General features: G+C 57.4%; 1 protein-coding gene across 1 annotated transcript in view; it reads right to left on the bottom strand.

Moving 5' to 3' along the window:
- Window positions 1-44, bottom strand: part of ARPC4 (actin related protein 2/3 complex, subunit 4, 20kDa) — a gene marked incomplete at both ends in the record, with an annotated part of 704 nt that extends 660 nt beyond the window's left edge. Inside the window, one exon of the mRNA XM_010137399.1 lies at window positions 2-44. Within this exon, the coding sequence (XP_010135701.1) occupies window positions 2-44 (43 nt within the window). The remainder of the gene's footprint in view (window position 1) is intronic.
- Between the last annotated feature and the right edge of the window lie 238 nt (window positions 45-282).

The raw sequence follows: 282 nt of genomic DNA, 5'->3' as shown, positions 1-282 counted from the left end.
TCCTGCTGATGATCACCGGCTGCAGCAGCAGCTCTTTGCTGCTCCTGTGAGCGGAGGAAGGGCACGACAGATTCAGAAGGAAGCGTTTAGTGGTCAGAAACGGGCTGGGGAGTGCACGAGTGGGAGCCGCAGGGACTGTGGAGACATGGAGGTTTTGCTTCATGCTGCTACAGGAGGTGTCCCTCCCCAAGGCAGACCATAGAGTCATGGAATGGTTTGGGATGGAAGGGACCTTCAAATGCCATCTAGTGCCACCCCCCTGCAGTGAGCAGGGACATCTGC

Source organism: Buceros rhinoceros, unplaced genomic scaffold (genome assembly GCF_000710305.1).
Source record: "Buceros rhinoceros silvestris isolate BGI_N320 unplaced genomic scaffold, ASM71030v1 scaffold43945, whole genome shotgun sequence".
In the NCBI taxonomy this organism is placed as follows: Eukaryota; Metazoa; Chordata; class Aves; order Bucerotiformes; family Bucerotidae; genus Buceros; species Buceros rhinoceros.
This window is presented reverse-complemented; position numbering and strand designations above follow the sequence as displayed.